At 41.4% G+C, this 19191-nt stretch overlaps 1 protein-coding gene across 2 annotated transcripts in view; it reads right to left on the bottom strand.

Moving 5' to 3' along the window:
• The window catches only part of htr4 (5-hydroxytryptamine receptor 4), a gene marked incomplete at its 3' end in the record, with an annotated part of 79852 nt that overhangs the window by 43235 nt on the left and 17426 nt on the right, over positions 1-19191 (bottom strand). Inside the window, exon 2 of one of the 2 annotated variants that reach the window (XM_079744558.1) lies at positions 10280-10337. In XM_079744558.1, the coding sequence (XP_079600684.1) occupies positions 10280-10314 (35 nt within the window). In that variant the 5' untranslated portion in view covers positions 10315-10337. Of the gene's footprint in view, positions 1-10279; positions 10370-19191 lie in introns of those variants that run through there. The other variant, XM_079744557.1, reaches the window with a different exon arrangement.

Raw genomic sequence — 19191 nt, 5'->3', positions numbered from 1 at the left:
AAGGTCACTAGATAGCATGACCAAAGTTTACCAGCATTTATACTTTAACACTGTATCCCATACATCATGTACGTACATATTTATTTTCTGTTGTTCTGATGTTTCCCCTTGTCTTCAGTAGTAGTGTCCTAATTTTGTTGTATTCTGTACAATGACAATAAAGTATTTATATTATAGGATATTATATATATGTTGCACAAACCAGGTATTTCATGAGACACTGAAATTAGGAGTATAGGTCCTTTGGTAAGGATAGTGTAATGACTAATGAATAATGAATGCTAGAGTAAACATCTCCAAGCCAAATGTTTCTTGGTTTGAACCAAGAAACAGTATCCTCATTCCTAGCCCCTAACATGTTTCTCAATACTGTAAAAAAAGGTGTCTCTGTTAAAGGACTACACAGATTCCATCAATAACTATTTGCCATTGTAAAGGACAGTGTGTCCCCCTTGGGTGATTGCTGTGAGTGAAGAGAGAAGCCAGTGGCTTTAAGTCTCGTCTTCTGGATGTTGACTGAAGGACAGCCATGAGCAAGAAGACAGAATATGCATAGGGGGATCAAGTGATGGGGCACATTATAGGAAGATACGACGTACAGAGAGACAGAGAACATTAGAGGACGAAAACCAACACGGTCAGGGGAAGGAAGAGAGAAAAGAGAATAGAGAGAGGCAGATGACATGACCTCGGCCACTCTGACCAGTGGAGCAGACCTGTAGGTATGCCTCTCATAGCATCCAGTCAACACAACACAACTGTAAAACCAGAGTACAGAGACAGAGGGTGAGGATGGAGATGGAGTTGTTGGACTGGCGATGGAGGTAGCGATGACGGTGTAAGAGACGCTGGTGGTTGTTGTGTGTAGAAGCAGTTGTGGTTTAGTAGGGTTGTTGGTGGTAAAGGGGTGGTTTGCGGTAGAGTGGAGATGAAATGTCATGAAATGCATGTGGGACTAAGACTACATCACCCTAACCCTTCCCACTACTACATAACACAAAGATATTTCCAATAGAGATGATAGGAATTCCATTGGATAACATCTCAACATCAGCCCCACCCCCTCACCTGAAAGTGGTTGGAACCACAACAGCAACAACAACCGCCTCTTCCAACTGGACTAAGCAGGGTTGAGGTTGCAGTCAGCTCCTTATGGGATGTCTAGAAGAGGGCGGTGTAGAAAACTCTGGGTCACGACCCCACCGGTGACTCACAGTGCAGGTGGGACGCAGGTGGTTCATTATTTTTTTTATAGAAAATACAATTAATCAATAATTTGAAACTAAAGTGTAGAAAGTGTTATAGCACCAATCAAAATGGCCAAAGAGGAATAAACAGTAGCGCAGATGTCTTCATATTAAGTATTTGTTAGCTGTAGTCAGAAGGTTTTGTTGACTCACAAAAAGTAGAATAATTGGAGCTGGAGACTATTCATAAGGCTATCAGTGTTGCTATGGGCTTAACGGATAGCTTTCAGGCTTGCATTTGGCTCAATTAAAAAACTAGACAGCAAGAAAATGAGCTCAACACACAAAAAAAGAATTGGCTTTACAAATATTTCAAAATAAAATTTACTTTTGTCTTTATATTTTTTTAACATACCTTCAAAGCAGGATATTCAGGAAATAAATGCTTTAAAACCTTAATTTTAAAAATGTATGAACACAATTTAAAAAACTGAAACATAGGATGATGAGATTTTGAGACGTTTCACAGTTCCATACTTGATTGCTCAAAAGAACCTGATTCGAACTCTGCATAATTTTATTATTTTATTATCTATGGCAGATCTGAGCTGTTTTGTGATCCTAACTACTGAATTAATAATTCATGAACATAGAAATGTCTAAATTTTATTTTTTTTGTCTAAACATTATTTGTCATAAAATATTGTTTGGAAGATTCAGGTTAGTTATTGACTAAATTGATTTAATACAAGCAATATAAGTGTGTGTGTGCGTGCGTGTGCGTGCGTGCGTGCGTGCGTGTGTGTGTGTGTCATGTGGACATAGTTCTGGTGTGGCATATGTCTCTAGGGGACAGCTGAACTTCAACAAAGCATATTGTCAAATATTTTATAATTGTAACAATACAAATAATACAAATATTAATAATAAACAATTTATTTGCTCAGGATTCTTTAGCCTTTCGCTTTCTAAACTTCTAAAGTAGACTGGCCATAGGGGTCCATCTTATCCAACACGCTTGGGGCAGGACCACACACTCACACACACAAACACACACAATCTGATAACCAGCTGTCCGTATTAATTTGTATTTATAATTTTTTCCAGTTACACTAAGCAGACCTTCTCACCACTAATGGACTGTCTAATGAGATTTTAATCCCGTTATATCCCCCATTGTTCCTAATAAAATCCAATAAATACGATAAATCATTGCTAACCAATCCTTTATTTTCCATAAAGAATGACACATCCATCTTAGTGTGTTGTCTTTCAAGCACTCAAAAACATCTTCATTATATTTAGATGAATTCTGTGTCAAATCTCTGCAATCAATATTTTTAACTAAATGGATAAGAAATGCAATGTGTTGTCTCCATGGAAGCAGTATTTCTGATGCCAAATGCACAATGTACACACCCAGTATATGTACACACAGTATATACCCTTACTTGGTAGAATAATGAGACTCCCAGTCAAGTCCTGGGATTATTTAAGTAAACAATAAATAATCAATCTAGTATGAATAAATTAATGATCCACTAATCTCTCCACCACAGTTGCTGCTACGAGCTCAGAGGGATTCTTATTGATGTAATGTGACCCTTTCAAAGTATGACAGGATATTTATCTATTATAAATGTCATTTATAATATATATTATTATAAATAACATTCCCTTCCACCACCCTGGGTTGTTGTCTATTGTTAACAACCAGGTAGTCTCTGCTATGAGCACAGAAGGATTCTTACTGACGTAATGTGACACATTTCAAAGCAGAACAGGGGGGGGGCGGGGCTTAATGTCGGAGGGTTCATGGAGTGTAGGGGGTGCATTGATCATTACTGAGATCAACTATTGATTGTAAATAGCATTCCCTTCCTATTTATTTTACTTTCCAAAAGTAGCATACTCTAGCTAGATTCTCCAAATTGCCTTCCCTACCTTTAATATATGTGCATAGTAGCTACAATGAATACATTAACATTGCATGGATGAGGGAAATTCTATTATTGTTGCTCCACAGAGTTTGATGAAGAGTTCTGTTGCTAGGTTTCGGTTGATAAGACCTCCCAGCATCAATCGGCTCTTTCGATGGAATTCCGATGTGCAGGCATTTCAAATGTCCATTAAAATCATTATACCATTCGGTAGAATACGAAAATACAATTTGTCGAAAAAGAGCAGCATAATAAAGTCAAGGTACTAGTGGTGTGTGCAGTAGATGCTAGTCTTATTATTGGTTGGCCAAATCACTGCACGTATTACTTATCTTCACCAAATCAGGGTCAAGCCTAAAGCTCAGTTTACCCAAGAAATAAGCACAAAAATCTAAATCTTCAATTTAGAAAGAGGCAATTATCTGGAATCAATGTTTGAATGAAAAACTAAAGTTAAATTATGCAGTACTATGTAGGCAGAGAAAAACATGAATACATTCATTCTCCACATAGAGAGGGTTCTGCCCATTAAAACCACATTCTTCTCGAGGTTGATAGTGGGAGCTACCCAGTACCACCAGAGTCTTCTACTTGTGGACACTAAGAGCTGCCCAGTACAACCACACTCTTCTACCAGGAAATTCTGGGAGCTGCCCAGTTATACCATAGTCTCCTACTGTTGGAAACTGGGAGATGCTCAGTACAACATCAGTCTCTGATCGGTGGACACTGAGCACTGCTGCCCAGTTCTTCCACTTAGTCTTCTTGTATGTCTTCGATGTGTAATTCATTTAAACATTCAGAATACTGATTAAATCATAGGCATGTTGTAATGAAACTTGGATGTCACAACAGCTAAATTGTATTACTACATTTAGTTTTTGTGTGAAAGCCCAAATGATGTTGGAGTCATTAAAAAATCGCAGGCCACTAACTGTATCAAACCCTTAAGCACTTCATGTTTTTCAGATTTCAATGTTATGGCCCTTCTAAAACGAGACACAGACTAGAAACTAATTGATAAACACTACAAGCTTCCTGGATTACCCACGGTCACCACCACAACAACAAGTGTTTACAGGCAACTAAACGGACAGCAGAACTATTACGCAACGGCATTGAAGATCTGGGAACACATTTGATCCTGAACACCCGCCACATCCGTAAAGGAAAGGAGTGATCAGTTACCAGGGAGCAGCAGAGGAGATCAGGTGTTGGGCACACTGTGTACGATGTGAAACATTAGTACAAACTCCCTGACCGATCAGAAGCATCTGTGCCAAGCCCTGCTCATGTGAAATCACCGATTCCCTTGGAGACACGGTGGTTAGTGGGTCAGAGATGCTGAGGAGGTTTCATGTATGGCTCGGGCGTCTGGCTATGGTTTCATGGGCACAGATGGAATAACAGCCTCTCTGTGAAGACAGTCTCTCCTCTGTTGGGTAACACGACACGCTACTGTACTCCCATTGGTGCAAGCCTAGTGCAATTAGAAGGCATTTGCTTAATTTAACTGCCAAAGAGGAAGTTGGATATAGGGGTCGGAGGTTAAAGGCGTGGGTCCAACCCATGTCACCTGCATACAGGCTAGGTTACATGCATCTGTGTAAGACATAACTACACAGTTTCATCTTTCCTGCTATGATCTTTATATTATGAAGTCCACCGCCAATGTCACCAGATGACAATGAATGAATGCCAATTAAATTGTGCAAATTTACGGGAGGTTCTGTTCAAGACCCTCATCCATTCAGCAGGCTGGGATGATCATTAACTACGAGTGGTCTAATTTGGGTTAGCAGAGCCTGGCACTGAGGGCACATCTAGTTCCAGAGTTTCAATTCAAGGGATGGATTTAACTGGAAGCCTGCATGGTTCATGCATCCAGGTTGAGTCATACAAGCCCTTGTTCATGGCAAGCGTTAGATCCATCATCAGTCATACGCTGGAAATGTGTTAATTGCGACAGAAAGAAGCCATGCACAGAATATATGAATGCAGCGAGGACGTAGTCAATACTACTCATGACTATTGGTACTATGTATGTATGTGTCTGTTTGTGTGTGTGTGTGTGTGTGTGTGTGTGTGTGTGTGTGTGTGTGTGTGTGTGTGTGTGTGTGTGTGTGTGTGTGTGTGTGTGTGTGTGTGTGTGTGTGTGTGTGTGTGTGTGTGCATGCGTGCGTGTGTGGCTGAACATAGTATTTGATGTTAAGGAGGAGAGTACCATCCAAAATGTATATAATTTGAGTTGTGGTGTAATCTGGAGGTTTAAGAAGGTTGCTATGACAGAGGTAATGTAATGGCTAAGACGTTTTCACTCCCAGCTCAAATGTTCTGTATTCGTTCCGAAATGTCTTCCTGTATGTTGGCATAGTTAAGAAAGATCTCATATTCCCCTCCCTGCTCCTTAATGACGTGTATCCTTAGTTCACTCTAAAACACTTTGAATAAGTGTCTAAGGAGACCAGATATTCAAGTTTGTATTTCACAGTGAATATCAGTCTCTTCTTGGCTGGGCCATAAAATGATTCCACATATGGGCACAGCAAAATCGGATGAAGTAACTACGCCAGTGCTCTCTTGGCTCTGGCCTGACCAAGCAGTACATCAGCCAGTAAAGCAAAAGGATCTCCTTTGAGAAAAGCCCTCACTGCAAGTTTCTGTTAACCATTTAAAGTTCTAATCAGATAAAACCGTTATTGCTAGGTCGATAGCACTTTGTTCCGATGTTACCGTTGTTTCTAACTTCTGCATCACTCTTTGTCTCGTCGTCAACAAACCCTAATTGCCTCGTGCTGATGAGTCCGCTTTGGCCAGACTGATCTTCAACGAGAAACTGAAATGTGGACTCATGAGATCAGTAAGTAACTTTCTACCCACAAGGTAGAAAGAAAACAACAAAACCGCTAAATAACTAAATGGTAAGAAGGTTGAAGATGAAATACAACAGCAAACGTGAAGAAAGGAACATATAAACTAACTTTTAAACATATGAATTTATATTATACCACGTTCTGGGGGAATGCTCGATTCTGATTGGCTGCAGGGTGTGCGCATTAACTCCTGATATACGGACACCTGCTAAGTAGTTCCAGTCAAATGGTCTGTTCACCGTTCTCAATTAATGGCGTATCGTATCAGCCTGTCTCAAAAATTAGTAGCCATAGCAACGGGAACGAGAATACCTTTCGTTGCCAAGTCGTAGCTAAGGTCTGTCTTAATTACTGGAGTAGTGAACAACGATCCGTTGCTTAAGAACCTTACGGGACGGTAATCGTTGTTCCAGGAATTAGTCAAACCCTCAGGCGTTACCAGGGAAACAAAGTTATGGCTTGTGAAAAACTTTATATTTGGATTGTAAAACACATGAAAATATAAATGAATGGTCTTAATTTACTTTCTTTGGCAAGTGACCGTGGTATAAGCGGGATACCGCGTTCACGCCTCCGCGTCGTCCATTAATTCCTGATAATGGACACCTCGTCGGGCATTATCCCTTACGTATAGTAGTTCAACTATAAATGTATATCACATCCATGTTCGGTCACTAATCTCGCACGACTAAGTGTGCAAACATGTGTGTGACAGGATGGTCTAATGAAGGATGAGGGGGGTCCGTTGGGGGGAGAGGAAACAGACAAGGTCCCAGGTGAGTGGCGCTGACTCTACGACCCCGGGGAGCTACAGTAGCAGGCCTTCAGGGAGGCCGGGACATCCATGGGGAATCGGATAGCTTGTTATGCAATGACATGTGCATGCACACACATACACACGCACACACATATACACAAACACACACACACAGAAACAAACCCCCTGGGACCCTCCTGGGACGCCCACTCTGTGCGGATGGGTCTTCCGTTTATGTGTATATGTGTGTGTGTTGTGTGTGTGTGTGTGTGTGTTTTGTTTGTGTATCAAAGCAACCGTGAGAATCAATGTCTGAGTGAACTAATTAATTCTGCTTGAGAAATCAAGTAAACGAGCCAAAGCTACAGGAGCCAATCACTGGAATATCAAAGGAAGAACAAGGGAATGATCAATATGAGTACAGCAAAAGAAAGCCATGGTCGATTCGATTGGCTCAATAACTTAAACAAGATAAGACCCAAAGGACTTCTGGATGCATGGATGGATAAATAGCGTTCTTTTTTAAGACCAGTGAAAGGGTTGTCAGCGGAAGCCACTTGGCTGTGGCCGGCTCTCGGTGTTTGTTTTAATGCTGTCCGGATGTGAACGGCGCTGCCAAGCGCGCCCATCCAGAAACCAAAGCGTTGGCCTGAGGTGCAGCGAGGAGATAAACAAAAAGGGTGAGGAGGTCGGTGGAGGAGGACGGTGGATTGTCATAAGATGGAAGACTGAAACAGCAACTGGTCTAAATGACCTGGTGCTATCCCACCCTGGGACCCTGTCTGACCCCGTGACTCCTGACCCTGTCTGACACCAGAGAGCGGAATCATTCCCGAGGGTCCCCCTTGCATTTTGTACAATAGTTTCCTCCTCAGTAGCAACAACATATTATGCATTAATGTTCCCATTACTAGACTGTGTATTAATATCAAAGTATACTACATATCAAAGTAAATATAATATAATTTCCCTTTTTGTAATAAACCCTGCTTTAAAACATTATTAGCAAGAAATGTGCATTATTTACATTGCATAACATCTATATATGACAATACAATATGATATTATTTGTTTTATTTAGATCCTCTTGAATGTAGACAAGTGATTATTGTTATCTTAAACTGTACTTTGGAAGTACTCTGTACCTCAGAGCTTTGTATGTTAGTTTTTCATGAAAAGCGCAATAAAATTAATGTATGATTGGTGTATTATTGAAATGCCTTCAAAAAACACAAAACCATTCATTTTACCAGCCAATATTCTCCTTAATCGTGATTTGGGAGTGTAATTATTTTTAGATCACAGAAATAAAAACAAAGGGAAAACCCCAAATGCTGTTATTGTTAAAATTTGTGAATCATCTATTCACAATTATCCTTGTAACTGATCAGGTTTCTTGGTGTACCATTACTTGGTGCAGTTTAGGTAATATTAAGGAATATATTTTGCCGAGAAAGCCTTCGATTCGAAAACGAATTGAATTTGAGAGAATCATGCTTGGGCAAGAATGGAGAGTGCGTATTTGAAGTAGACGCGTGTTTGGCAGAGATATAAGGCTTTGTGCACGCTCTCTGCTCTGGGTCTGTGTTCCCTCGGTTTGAGGAGAGAAAGGGAAGCAGGAATAAGCGCAGCAGGGCTTCAGCGAGTGCGGCTGCACATCGATAATTGTGGTTATTTTGCAAAAATGTCGCCGTTACAATGGAACCTTTAAAAAACAACTCCTCCGCTTTGCCAATCCGTGTATCTCAATGTCTTATAATGCCTTTTTACAGGAAATATAAATATAAGAGCGCAAACTATAGCTGTGTCATTGTAGCAATGGTTGTATTCTGAGCCATGATTCAGACCAAAGTTTCAAGATCGGTTATCAGCCAAAACAAACACTGTTATCCAGACATTAGCCCTATCTGTACTCAACCATCTTTAATCTAGTACATACCTTTAACCTTCTCTAGCATAATACCTCAACTCAACCATCAGTCACCGACAGTACCTTCATTTAACCATCTCACCCTCATCCCTAAACGTATCAATCCTTAATCTAGAACCTGCATTTAACCATCTCTACCCTGATACCTACACGTATCAATCCTTAATCTAGAACCTGCATTTAACCATCTCTACCCTGATACCTACACGTTTCAATCCTTAATCTAGAACCTGCATTTAACCATCTCTACCCTGATACCTACACGTATCAATTCTTAATATAGTACCTACATTTAACCATCTCTAGCCAAAAACCTAAATATAACAATCCTTAATCTAGAACCTTAATTTAATCATTTTTGTGGAGGGGGAGAGGGATGTGGTCGAGGAGAGGAAGGAGATGGAGAAGAAGGGGAAGGAGGAAAAGATAAGAGGAATGTTGACGAAGGGGAGGAAGGTGGAGAGGGAGGAGAGGGAGGCTGAAAGGGGGAGGGGGAGGAGAGGCAGGTACCATGGTGATACACTGAAGGTGAGTCATGGACTTAAGAAATAGGGAAACCAATGGAAGGTAAGAGGTCGAAATAAGGGCATACCACACACGCACACACAAACAGTAATTTAAAGCGAAGTTTAAACCGACACCCGCAGCATCCAATATGGAAAAACTAAACTCTCAAACAGATGAATCCAACTCATACCGACATTTAATCTCTCTCTGTCCATCAACCCCCTCCCCCCAACCATCTCTCCCTCACGCCTCTTTCCATCTGTTCCATCTCTGCGTGCGCCCATATGTTCTGTGACTGTGGGACGTACACATATGTAGGTCACGCAGTGGGCACTGGAGAGTGAGGACCGGACCATAAATCAGAGTGACTAGCGTGGCGCGATGATCGCCGGGCCAAGGTCACCGACAGCAAGACGCCGATCTGCTGATCCGAGAAGACCCCTTCAAAAGCTATCACTCCCTGGATGACCGTATTGCAGGGAAGCGGATGGTCCTACACCACTTAACCTTGCCATGTTACACACATGCATGTGTTGTATCCCTGTAAGGCTGTAATAATAGTCCCTATTAATCTGTAATACAAGTCTCTGTATGTCTGGGATACTAGGCTTTGGCCTCTGTGTACTCAGTCCCTTATCAGCTGCTGATGTCTTTGATGGCTTATGTATGTAATTTTTGTCACTGCAGTCTGTAATCTCTCTCTTTATCTCTCTCTCTCTCTCTCTCTCTCTCTCTCTCTCTCTCTCTCTCTCTCTCTCTCTCTCTATGGATACCAGAGGAAAGAATAGAAAAGGGGAGGAAAGATGAGAAAAGATAAAGAGAATAGAGATGAGAGAAAAATAAACAGGAGAAGAGAAAAGGAAAGAAGAGGGCAGGAGAGGGTCGGAGAAGAGAGGGCAGAAGAGGAGAGGAAGAGTCGCGATAAGAGGAGAGCCAAGAAGTTGATCCTTGAGAATACATAGAAAGTGGTTTTAAATGGTTACAGTGAACTATTAAGAAGAAGACATTTGGGAAACCATGTACAAGGTATTTGTAACACATGTAGTAGTGGACTAGGTCTTCAAGGTTAAAGGGACAAAGCTGACCTTTCATTGACTAGCTCCTCCATCTCCGGCATCATGTTCCCATATACGACGAGAAGGCCTGTAGGAGACACAAACACAAGGATTTAGCAGAAAACAAACACAGAACATACAAAAAACACACAAAAACATACAGAGAATCATCCAAGCGAGGAGAAGGACAGCATAGGATTCAATGTCCTCAGTCTAACCTGTCGGCATCCTTGAGGAAGATGGACACACCCTTACCGTTCCCGTGCCAACCCTCCTGATGTTCCTGGTAGAGTCCCAGTTCTCACTGTCCTCTTTCGGTGGTCAACATTCCACTCCATTTCTCCCAAAATTGGGAGATTATTCATATGTTTTTTAATGTATTTTCTGTCTGCTTCTTATTTTCTGATTCACTTTAAGAATTCCCCGAACGACCTCTGTATATCTGAGGTGTCAGGGTTGGCACGTTTGGTATTGTATCTGTATTCACTGAAGGTTACTTTGTAATAGTAATAATTTAAATATATAATCCGGAAGTGATCAAGGACAGGTGCTTTCCTCATAGAAACCTCAGTAGAAATTCTGGGGATGTAGCCTGTGACCTGCAACCTTTGAGCCAGGCTAGCCAGCAACCTTCTGAAGTTTGCTGAGGCTTCGTAACTGTTTCCATATCCTTTCCAGCTTGTGCCGCAAAGCTCAGTAAGTTCACACTCTGGCATGATGCACAAAACTTGTTCCCAAACCCATCAACATAGAGTTAGGTTCCGGCGGACCAGAGCACAAGGCTAAGGGGGCGGGCAGGGTGCCTCAGGCCTTGACATTAAGTCTCAGTGTCTGGTCGGGGCTGAAGGCCAGTCCAATATAGTGTGTGTGTGTGTGTGTGTGTGACACACACACACACACACCTTCGGCTTGGGGAGCATGGTTTTGAGGATGCTGGGGCTGCATGGGGCTTGGGGGTGTCTGCTGATTTGGGGGTCTGCTGCTAAGGGTGTCTGTTGCTGGGGGTACCTTGTGCTGGGGGTGTCTGGTGCTGTCAGCTACTGGGGCTGTCTGGTTACAGGACAGTCTAGTGCTGGGGCTGTCTGGTTACAGGACAGTCTGGTGCTGGGGCTGTCTGGTTACAGGACAGTCTGGTGCTGGGGCGGTCTGGTTACAGGACAGTCTGGTGCTGGGGCTGTCTGGTTACAGGACGGTCTGGTGCTGGGGCTGTCTGGTTACAGGACGGTCCGGTGCTGTCAGCTGCTGGTGATGTCTGGTTATGGGACTGTCTGGTGCTGGGGGTGCCTGGTGTTGGGGGTGCCTGGTCCTGCTAGGGGTGCAAGGGGCTGTTTGGGGGGCCCGGTGCTGGTGGTGTCTGGTATAGAGGTGTCTTGCATTGGGGGTGCCGGGGTATCTGGTTCTTCCACTGGGAGATACACAAGAGAGCAACTCTAACAGATCCAGCGCCACGCTCAGTATTCCAGCAAATGAACCATTCCCTCCTCTGATATTGCGCTTCCCACATAACCTTGGTTCAATTGTTTATTTGTTTTTCTAAATTGCATTTACATTTGGGCTGAGGCATTCAGCAGATGCTTCTGTTCGATAGTGACTTACAATGAGGCGCAGGGTAACCCAAGCAAGCATAGCATGTAAATGATTGTGACCACAAAAATGTAAGGGCTGCACTTTTAGATAGATATTTTTTGGGGGGATTTGTGAACAGCAAATCATATTCACATCTTTGAATATATCTCCACAAATGTGCGTTGTTGTGTCTTACAACACTTTTGTTGTGAGTTGCGGGTCTGCTTTGGCACATTGGTGGATGAAAGGCATCTGAGCACTTTAACTGTAGGTTATAGTGCTCAGTAGAGCACTTTAACTGTAGGTTATAGTGCTCAGCTGCCTGCGGGGATGTTGCACCTTCGTTTTCACGTCCCAAACGCATCTTCTGACTAATGAGCCCTTAATCGACTCCTTCACCTGTCCTTTACAGATTGTCTATTCTCTGTCAGGTCATTACTCTGAAGAGAGAGCTCAGTTCGCCAATGGAGTAACTAATTACATGTAGTGATGGGCAAAAATTAACAAACTAATATTTTTGAACTACTCTTCTTATTGTCCGGTAAATGCCGGGTCAGCCTTTCTAAAGTCCAAGTGCCCATGAATCCCCGGCTTTTCCAAACTCACACATCCCATACTCACTTGCGTCCATCATAGGCATGCTACCTGCTTACTCAAAACATAGGAAGTGGGACCCGGTCAACCATTGGATAAGTGGGAATCATTGTCTCAAAAGAGAAGTGACTTGAGTCGAGATAGCCTGGCAGCTACTACGAGATCAAATGACCTAGATGAACGAGATGCGATTGAATCTGACTCAAATACAAACAGATGCCACTGAACGGGATCGCTTTCTCGAACTAGGACGTCTGCTACTTGCCAAACAAAAGAACGACAGACAACGAAGAATATAAATACTAAATTGGTCATTGATAATGACATGTGAAACGTCATTGACCAACAATCTGTTGTTCTTTTTGCTCAATACGATGTTAGAAAAATAATATCTGATTTTTGCCATACTGCGAAAATTATCAAAACTTAGATATGTATCAACTTGAAGGAATCGATTCTGTGAAAAGGTCAGTTTGTCATTATGAAAGAGAGGCCTGATCCTCATGTTGGATGGGGAGGGTGTAGGTCTGGTAAGAAATTCAGCTCAAAATCTTGCAAGTGAGCTGCTGTGTGAGACTCAATGAGATGGAGTATTTGCTGAGGCTTTGTGAGTAATTACTGTGCTGGAGGTCCCAAATTGATAATTGTATAAATCCTTTGAGACCCTCTTTGATATAAAAGAGACAGCAGGTATATGTTACTGTCCTTGAAGTCACCTACTCATTGCATCAATTCCTTTAGGGCTTTAGCTTCCTAATTTATCATTCTAGTATAGTTGAATGCCCTCTTTCATATATATGACACCACCACCACTGGGGCATGGCAACAAATCTATTCAAAAAGCTGGCTAAATAATTTATCTTTCAATGAGTAAAGGACCGTAGTGCACTATTAAGGCGATAACTCCTCATCTAGGTTTGTGTAAATTACACTTTACAAGGAACTCACGCAACGTGAACTGTGCTTACATTGTGTACATTAATGTTCCTCATCACAGCATCCCACTCCTATCACAGGAATCTAGAATTAATATGTTCGGGGGTTGTTCAGAATATTGTGTTCATATAACATGTTCATGTATTAAATACAGCATATATGCGTTCATGTTACAGAAAATGAAATAATGGCCTAGGTTGTCAACAAGTACATATGGATGTATACGATAACTGTGGTTGGTGGGGGTCAGTCATGTGATGTGACTTGACAGTCACGTGACGTGAACGCAGGCCCATTGAAAAGAATAGGCCAAAGAAACATAGCCATGTCACGACATGTTATTTTTACAAGCCGTTATTGTAAAACTACTAAGTTTTCCGCTATGGACCAACATAGTTATTCTACATCATGGTGTGAGACTGGGTAAGGGTCATGGTTAGTTTAAGTTTCTGAGGAGGTCTGCTGCAAAATTCAGAAAAATCAGATTGCTGTTTTGACATATCCATAACCTCAAAGGTTGAAAGATATCTCCAGATTGAAATGCATTTGTTTTAATGTCGTTCTGTGTAGCACAAAAAAGTTGGAGAAACAATCCCATTCAAAATGTATGGGTTTACCTGTCGTTCTGTGTATCACGAAAAAGTCTGACAATCCTTCTCTGGAACACGATTCAATAGATTCATTTCCGTGAGCATGAGCACAAAATCGCGTTATAGCGGGTTGGTGATTTAGATCAACATCTCGTCATATCAATCGAGTTACGTGAAATTAATCAATGGAAACATCCAACATGAAAACATTTAAATATTAAAGAAAAAAATATTACTTTATGAACATTCCTCAGCTGCCAGCTCAGCCCAACAAAACCTGGGGTTGGTTGTTAGGCCCATAATTCCTTGTTTTTCTCAAATCTGAACAGATACCGTTCTCAGGTCCCTGTTGAGCCCGCACATCAGTACGTCCACACATCAGTAGGAGGTCCAGAAGATCAAGACCTCAGAGAGAACACAGCACAGGTCCAATGTATTTTTTGATAAACAATCTGTACACTTACAAAGTTCTCAATGCCTCGTTTTATATGTTAAGACCCTTATTATACTACCAAAGATGTGTCGGGCTACTTTTAGCCTTTTAAGTGGTTTAAAATAGCGATTTAGTTTTTACCTTAACCAGTGCCCCCATCGTTCTAAGTTTGTAGTGTTTTGATAGAATCGGCTATAAACAGCCAACTGAAGAAAGCGTCTATATACGTTTTTTGTGCTCCAAAACGAACGTTTCAACTCGTTATCATACAAAACATATCCCAAATCCATTTTACACCGGAATTACCCTTTAATCTGTCTCTGCTTCCCTCCCCGAGGGAGCCTTTCAGATCACACACCTTTTGACTTGCTTTGGTGAGGAAACCACATGCAACGGACCCCAGGGTAGGAAATAGCACCCAAACCCTGAGCTTCTCAAAGGAGATGCCATCCATACAGAAAGCATATGCATATTTTTGGGAATTCATCCAGGGTTCGGGCCGTGTTTTGTGCCAACCATCATCTGTAATGCCAATGTATGTCCAGGGAGGTTTCAAAGGGGGGGGGGGGGGGGGGGGGTCTAGACTGAAAGGTCTAGACTGGTAGGAGACCCTTTATCTTACTCCTAGACTCGATTATGCATATCTTTAAACCAATCTCTCCTAGACCCAGTCTACACCTGACCTATGACTTCTAAACCCAGCCAATCCCTGATCCATGTCCTCTCTCTCTCCTAGACCAAGAGTCTCTCTGACCTATGATCTTTATCCTAGACCCCAGCCTATCTCTGTGACCTGTCACCGAGACCAATACCCAGCTCTCTCATGGGAAAAGAGCCAGCTTAAGTATTTTTGCATTTCGCTGCATCATGATGGTGAAATATGAAACCATGAAGATGCCTGACTGGGCAGTTCTGGGGAATGGTAATCGCTAACTACCCAAACAAACACAAGGTGACTACTGGAGAGTTTTTACATGAATACAATTTTTTTGATTTCTACAATTTTATTGCTAGAGGTTATGAAGCACGCACAGAATAAACAACCGCTAACGTCTACTTATCCCTTTTCCATTCCATACAGGTACGAATAAAAATACCACGTATACACACACACACACACACACACACACATAAAAGCATGCACTTCCATACACACACACAGAAACACCACGATACACATACTCACGGATATGCAAAGGAATGAATACGCACATGCACCCACACAGTACACAGTGTCAGTCTTCCTCTTGTCCCTGAGAAGGGTTTTAAGTTGTGCTTTATTTGGCAAATAAAGGCCTCCGTGCCTCGTGCCAGGCTCCCCACCCCTTCCTTCTGCCTGCCTCAGCCTCTTGCACGCGGTGTTTGTGATTAACTGTCCACCTGGACCTCTCACCTGCTGCTAGGCCCAATATCCTCCAGTATCAGCAACACCTTCAATCAAAAGAGGAAACTCAAAAAACGACACTTCATGCTTTTCACAAAGAATTGTTTGATTCTCGCTGGATCTTTGCTCTCCAAAAAATTGAACTGGCTAACCTCGGTTGAGGTGCCTTTGTTTCGGGAAGCGTGTCTGAGGGGAAAATCTGTGCACCTCCAGATGAGCAACAAGAGCTTCCCCGTCGTGGCTGCAAGAGCGACTCCCTCACCATCATTTTCCTCCTCTGCTCTGGAAGAATCGACCAGAGGGCACAGCAGAGTTTCAACACTTTTAAAGAAAATCTCAAAACAAACCTTTTAGGTTGAGCATAATTCTCATCATTAACAAACTAATATAAATTGTATCTTGTTTTGTTGGTTCCATTGCTAACCATGTCAAACTCCCAGTTGTATCATTACATGAACCATGTTGTAATGCAGTTTTACATATAAAAATGCTTTAAAAATTAAGTGTGCGTGATCAAACACAGAATATTGCTTGCCACATGACTCACCAGGACAACCAGAGTTATGTTATAATTATAATTGGTAACCCTTTACAATAAGGCTACACCAATTAACCATAATAACATTAGTTAATGCATTATTAAATAATGACTGAAAATTAAAAAACAGTTAATTAACAGTTAACTAATTAACTACTAATCATTTACGAATGGTGTTCATGTTAACCTAGCTATAAATTTATGCAATATTGAATAGGGTTAGGGTTAACCCTAATGCTAACTCCCTAAGGGTTAACCCCTTAGAGGGGGTAAGGGACCATTAAAGAATGTATAAATGAATACCATAGTTAACATGATCCTTAGTCTCCTAAGTTAATTAGCATACATGCTCACCATACGTTAATGATTACTAGATTATTAGTTAATTGTACATTTACTGTAAGTAGGTTGTTAGTTAATGCTTATTACTGCGGTCCTCGATGAAGAGCGGAGAAAGAGTACCAGGTGGCTCGCATATTCGTGTCACTAATAAGAGAGAGACGGGGAGAGAGAGAGTGAGAAACAGAGAGTGCGAGAAGAAGTGTCGGAGCAAGAAGGGAAAAAAAGCCATTCAGTCTTAAAGTTTCCTGTTTTGAAGTTGACTTCTCGGCGATCGACTCATTGCCAGGATGATGTACTGGGTGATACTTTGTGTGGCGTTTGCCTGCGGGAATGACACAGCGGTCAGGGTGTCAAGAGGACCGTCAAGAGGACCTCAGCATATTATTTGTGAAGGTCTTGTTGTTGAATCTATGCCCTCAAACCGTGCTGAATATCCCCCATACACACACAGAAGGTTTGGATTATCTTTTATGTTCTCAGAGATAGTAAAGATGACTTCCTATGTGGTCACAGGTGCAATTTATGAAGTTCAATATCAGCAAACACACACAATAAATAAGAATTGCCAATCTATCAAGTAATTGAAGAACATGTATTTACAAAAGATCAAGCACCATGATTGTATGCTTTGATTGTTCTCACATTTCGGATACAGGCGTCTGCTAAATGACTTATTGTATTACGTCACAACCTTATATACTAGATAGCAGCGATTCCAGTGGTACGTCAATAGAGGTAGGCTAATTGTTAACATTTAGATAAGCATCTTATTATTATATACGAAGTATTTATTCATCAAATAAATACGTTTTTCAAAGTTAGTCAACATCATTGATCATCAAAATATGTAAAAGACCACACACACACACACACACACACACACACACACACACACACACAAACACACACACACACACACACATTGTACAAGTCATACTGTGTGTACCTCTGAAAAAACGCGTGAGTAGTGACAAATGCTAACAATTTAGCTTTTGCAAAGTTAGAATTGCTCTGCTGGTTTGGCTGATTCAGAGGGAGAGTAGAGGAATTGTATGGGCTCAGGCCTCAAGTGAAAGGGCTCAACTGAAATTATAAGCGTTGATGGATGCAGAAGTCTTTTCCTCTCCAAGGATGTGAGACAGGATGTGAAGTAGGATGGAGCTTAGTTTAATCCCAATTTATTCCAAGTTTTTGTTGGTATGGCAAAGAATGAAAACGGGGTCAGCAGTACATCCTTCAGCACGTCATTTACTGGTCTGAGCTGCATTATTATGAGCTTGTCCAGCATCTTCTCACAAACATCGCCACAAAAGTCGATTTTGAATTTAAAATCCTAAAACATTATTGTCTATCCCTACTCGACCATCAAAAGTGTCTAAATTGAAACGCATTTGTAAAAAACTGTAACACTGGTTTTAACTAGACTTACATTTTTTTAACGATATCATGTATGCATTATTCTATATCTCTTTATCGCTTGTTTGTCACACTCACACTCAGAAACACGCTACACTTGCAGTTTTCTACTGTCGTAGAAAATGTAGGATGAATTTTGGAAATTATCATTAGACTAACATGATTCAAAGTCAATACTGAATTCAGGTAATTCACGCAGATTGGCTGTTTTCCTCTCGCTTGCAGTGCAGTCAATTATCTCTCAAATAGGAAGTATTTTACTCAGAAGTTCAATCATTGTTTTTTTTTACAGAATGTTACTGAGATTTGGTAATGGTTAATTTCAACCAATTAATCTTTTTTTTTTAATTTTGACCTCCCTCTGGCCTATTAAAAATAGATGAGGAGTAATCCCTCTGCCTCTATGGACCAGCCGCCTTTGATCTATATTCAAATTCATATAAATGGTAATGTCTGTATGTTGGAGGTTATTTCCATTCTGGTTATAACTTTTATTTTTAAATGCTGGGCCCCTTGGAAGGTATGAAGCGGTGGGGGGTTAGATGAGACAGGACCACATACCGGTTACACTTTGCTTTTTTGATTCATTAACATTTCTGTTAAAAGAGATTTATTTTGCACAAAGAATACATCACCAACTTTGACTTATTAAAAGACCCTGTGAAATATTGGTAGAAATCTTTAAACATGTTTCGCCAACTCATCCTGTCTTTGCATTAGGGCTCACTAGTAAACATTCAAAGTTAGGTGTGGCATGGTGGTATGCATGCATCAGTCCTGATAAAACAGTGGGTGAAGATCTGAAAAAGGGCAAGCTGAAGAGGGTTACCTTACAAATAGAACTGTCCTTGTCAGCCCCTTACTTAGAGTGTCAGTCTCCAAGTTTCCCAAATATTAGAATTTAATATATAAATGTCAGTGAAGTCACTATCCATCGCGGATTGAGGTAGCACAATGGGGATTCAGCCTAAGAACCACTGCTGAAGGCCCTTGCATTTGAAGTATTATAAAGGTTTCGAACTGGGTGTTGGTGGCGATATTTCCAGCATGCAATCAAATCTCAAATAGGGCAGTTATGACATATTTTTCATCACCCAGGAGTTTCTTTACCTGCCATAGGTGTCGCAGAGGAGAACGAGAAAG

Source organism: Pollachius pollachius (genome assembly GCF_949987615.1).
Source record: "Pollachius pollachius genome assembly, chromosome: 10".
In the NCBI taxonomy this organism is placed as follows: domain Eukaryota; kingdom Metazoa; phylum Chordata; class Actinopteri; order Gadiformes; family Gadidae; genus Pollachius; species Pollachius pollachius.
The sequence above is the reverse complement of the archived record's forward strand: the minus strand, read 5'-3'. Positions and strand labels throughout refer to the sequence as shown.